This window comes from Echinops telfairi, unplaced genomic scaffold (genome assembly GCF_000313985.2).
Source record: "Echinops telfairi isolate 266 unplaced genomic scaffold, ASM31398v2 ScPeMD7_7458;HRSCAF=8496, whole genome shotgun sequence".
Classification (NCBI taxonomy): domain Eukaryota; kingdom Metazoa; phylum Chordata; class Mammalia; order Afrosoricida; family Tenrecidae; genus Echinops; species Echinops telfairi.
The window spans coordinates 47082696-47085662 of NW_022111358.1; the positions used below are offsets into that span (position 1 = coordinate 47082696).

The following is a 2967-nucleotide window of genomic DNA, read 5'->3' on the forward strand; positions in this document are numbered from 1 at the left end:
TGGAGAAGCCCTGTGGGCAGTGGGTGCTGCCCTCCAGTGCCACAAGGAGGCAGAACCAGCTTCCAGTGGTGGGTCGGGGAAGAGAGTCCGAGACCCGGGACTGCGTGGACTCTCACCTGTCACGAGGCTGCTGCTTTAAATAGCGAGGTATGTCACTGGTGAGGAGTGGCACCCCATCTAGGGGTAGAGAGGCGAGGGCTGCTGGCCAGGCTTCAGGCCAGCCTCCTAGGTCCTCCTTGTGATGCGTGGGTGGTGGGGCTGGTGGCCCACTTGCTCGCTCACAGTGACCAGTATCTCTGTCTGCCCGCAGTCTATCTGTGCAGCCCTGGCCTTCTTCTACAGCAACTACCTACTCCTGCACTGGCAGCTCCTCATCATGGTCGTCTGTGGGTTTTTCGGAACCATCTCCTTCTTCGCCGTGGAGCGGGCCGCTGCCGCCATCGTTGCCCGGGGCTCCGACTACAGGAGCATTTGACACGGTGCCGGTGCGGCTCCTTCCGAGACCCAAGCTGATGGTGGCAACAACATGCTGACAGGGAGAGGCCCCGCTCAGGGTCAGGTGGTGTCCAGGTGGACATCAAAGAAGCAAGACGATTGAGTGAGCCAGCGTCCGTGTGGAGGTTTACAGATGCGGCCAGCGGGGAGAGCTGTCTGTCAGCTCCCCTGTCTCCAGTCCCCTTTGATCATGCCATAGAGTGTCCGTGTTCCCCACCCTCTCGGTTAGTCACAGAGTCCTGCTGGGCAGGAAGTACAGATGGGGTGCGTGCCCCCCCACTAATTGTAGGGAGCGGCTGCCCGAGTCTGCTCTGCAGGGCAGAGAAATAAATGGCAGTGCTGAGCGGACCTCCTGGGGGCATTGCCCTTTGCCTCTTCACTGTGTCTGCTGCACACCTGTTCTCACCCCATAGCGCCCCCCCGCCCCCAGCAGGGCATGGTCCCTGCCGACGACTGCCCCAAGTCAGAGCCCGATGGAGTCAGCTGCCGTTTCGTGTGTTTCCGTTGCCTGTGGCCGTCAGCTCCCGCGGGGCCGGAGGACAGGACCCCCTGCAGCGCGTGCAGCACAGCACCGGCCAGACCCGCATGCAGAGGAGGACGCCGCTGCCCTGCGCTGACCTGTCTGCCACCCTGCGTCCCAGGTCTCAGTCTTTCTCAGACATGGCAACACCCGGCATGGGGACTGCAGGTGGCTTCTTTCAGCTTCTCAATCCCCTGCCCGCTGCAGACCCCTGTCCTCGGTGAGAAGTCAGGGGAGGTTGGGAGCCCTGCCCTCAGTGAGATGGCGCCCTGGCAGCTGTGACCTCGATTACACGCCTCTTAGGGTACGTGCCACTCTGTGCGGATGCCGGGGAAGGGGGTGTCAATATCTGGAGCGGTGCTCAGATGGAAAGGTCTCCCCTCTTTCCAGGGAACCCACCGCCATCGAGTCGGTTCCCCCTCAAGCCACCCCAATGAGGCATCCGAGGCTTTGAAGTTGGCCATGTACGGCAACCAGAGCCCCTCGTTCAGCAAGGTCACTTAAAACTGTTCCTGTGCAGAGAGCTAGTCCAGTGCCGCTGACAGCCCAGCTCAGCGGCTGCTCCCATTCTCAGTGACAGTCACCAAGGGGCCCCCGCAGCCCTGTCAGGGCAGCATTGCACTGCAAACCACAAGGCCTGCGGTTCAAGCCTACCCACCACTCAGAGAGAAAGGAGGCTTTCAGCACCTGCTCAGAGTGACAGCCTGGGAGCCCTCGCATAGGTGACAGTGACTCCATGGCCGTGGGTTTGAGGGGCTGCTTACAGTCGTCCCCACTGTCTGACTTCAGAACGTTCTCATCGCCCTGTGCCTGAGAACCCTCTCTCCCCATCAGCCCACAGGAAGCACAGTGCCTCCCGCCCCTCCACTCACAGCCACTGCTGGACAGGCGTGTGCCACGGCCCAGAGGCCAATACCTCCCTCCCAGCTGTGATGTGGAACCACCACAGTGGTACCCAGTCAGGTCTGCCAGAGGACAAACACTGTTTGCTGTCCTTTTTTAAGCCTGCTAGAACTGTGGAAAAGACCCTCAGCGGGGTGGGGCTGCAGGTTGAGCTGCTAGCTGCAAGTCCAGCAGTTTGGGATGGCCTGCGCTCTGCAGGGAGAAAGGAGGCTTTCTGCTGCCCTGCCAGGAGTCACAGCCTCGGGCCCACGGGCCGGTCTGCCCAGGCCTGCAGGGTCGCTGGGAGTCAGGATAGACTCCCTAGCCAGGGGCTTAGTGACCCTGGTGGGCCGGTCACCCGGCCCCGCACACACGTAATAACTCACCTTCCTGTGGGTCGGGATCGGGACGCAGCTTAGTGGGGCTGTGGGTTCAGGGTCTCAGGGCTGCTTACCCAGGTGTCAGCGGGAGCTGGGGCTGTCTCCAGGCTGGGGGGCAAGCATAGAGGGTGAGGGAGGCCTTCGACACTCAGTTGCTGGGGTGAGGGGTCCAGCTCCTCCTCGGCTCTGGACTGAGGACTTTATAGTTTCTTGCGGGTCCTTGGCGGGAGGCCGCCCTAGGCCCGAGTCGCCCGCGGAGGCAGGGGGAGAGTGCGGCCGGGTGGTTTTGTTTAATCACTGTCTGGAGATTTTACTACTTCAGACACCAACAGCTCAAACCATTAAAGAAGAAAACTGAAGATAACTGAAAATCCGACCGCGAGATTAATACATTCAACCAGCCCTCTGTTTTTCTTAGCGTTGGAGTGCGACCTCGCAGTTGAAGCTTGCCAGTGACAGCCTGTCACTTGGCCATATTCTGTTCATTAGAAGCCACATCCCCAGCGTGGCTCACCGTCCAGGGCCGAGAGCAGCTTACCCAAGGCAGGAGAGTGCCAGGATACGGTCACCTGACAGGCTGCACTCCACACCCAAGCTCAAGCCTTGTCCGTGGGCCTGCCCGCCACCTGGCACGAAGAGGTGCCCTAGTCTCTGTTTAAGGGAGCAGCATACTGTTAGCTGAAGGAGTCC

General features: G+C 60.8%; 2 protein-coding genes across 2 annotated transcripts in view; both read left to right on the plus strand.

The window, feature by feature from the left end:
* Positions 1 to 843, plus strand: part of MFSD11 (major facilitator superfamily domain containing 11) — a 23849-nt gene extending 23006 nt beyond the window's left edge. Inside the window, exons 12-13 of the mRNA XM_045299510.1 lie at positions 144 to 147; positions 230 to 843. Coding sequence (XP_045155445.1) covers positions 144 to 147; positions 230 to 475 — 250 coding nt within the window. The 3' untranslated portion in view covers positions 476 to 843. The remainder of the gene's footprint in view (positions 1 to 143; positions 148 to 229) is intronic.
* Positions 844 to 1170: 327 nt separating this feature from the next.
* The window catches only part of MGAT5B (alpha-1,6-mannosylglycoprotein 6-beta-N-acetylglucosaminyltransferase B), a 97522-nt gene continuing 95725 nt past the window's right edge, over positions 1171 to 2967 (plus strand). The window contains exon 1 of the mRNA XM_045299511.1: positions 1171 to 1235. Within this exon, the coding sequence (XP_045155446.1) occupies positions 1171 to 1235 (65 nt within the window). The remainder of the gene's footprint in view (positions 1236 to 2967) is intronic.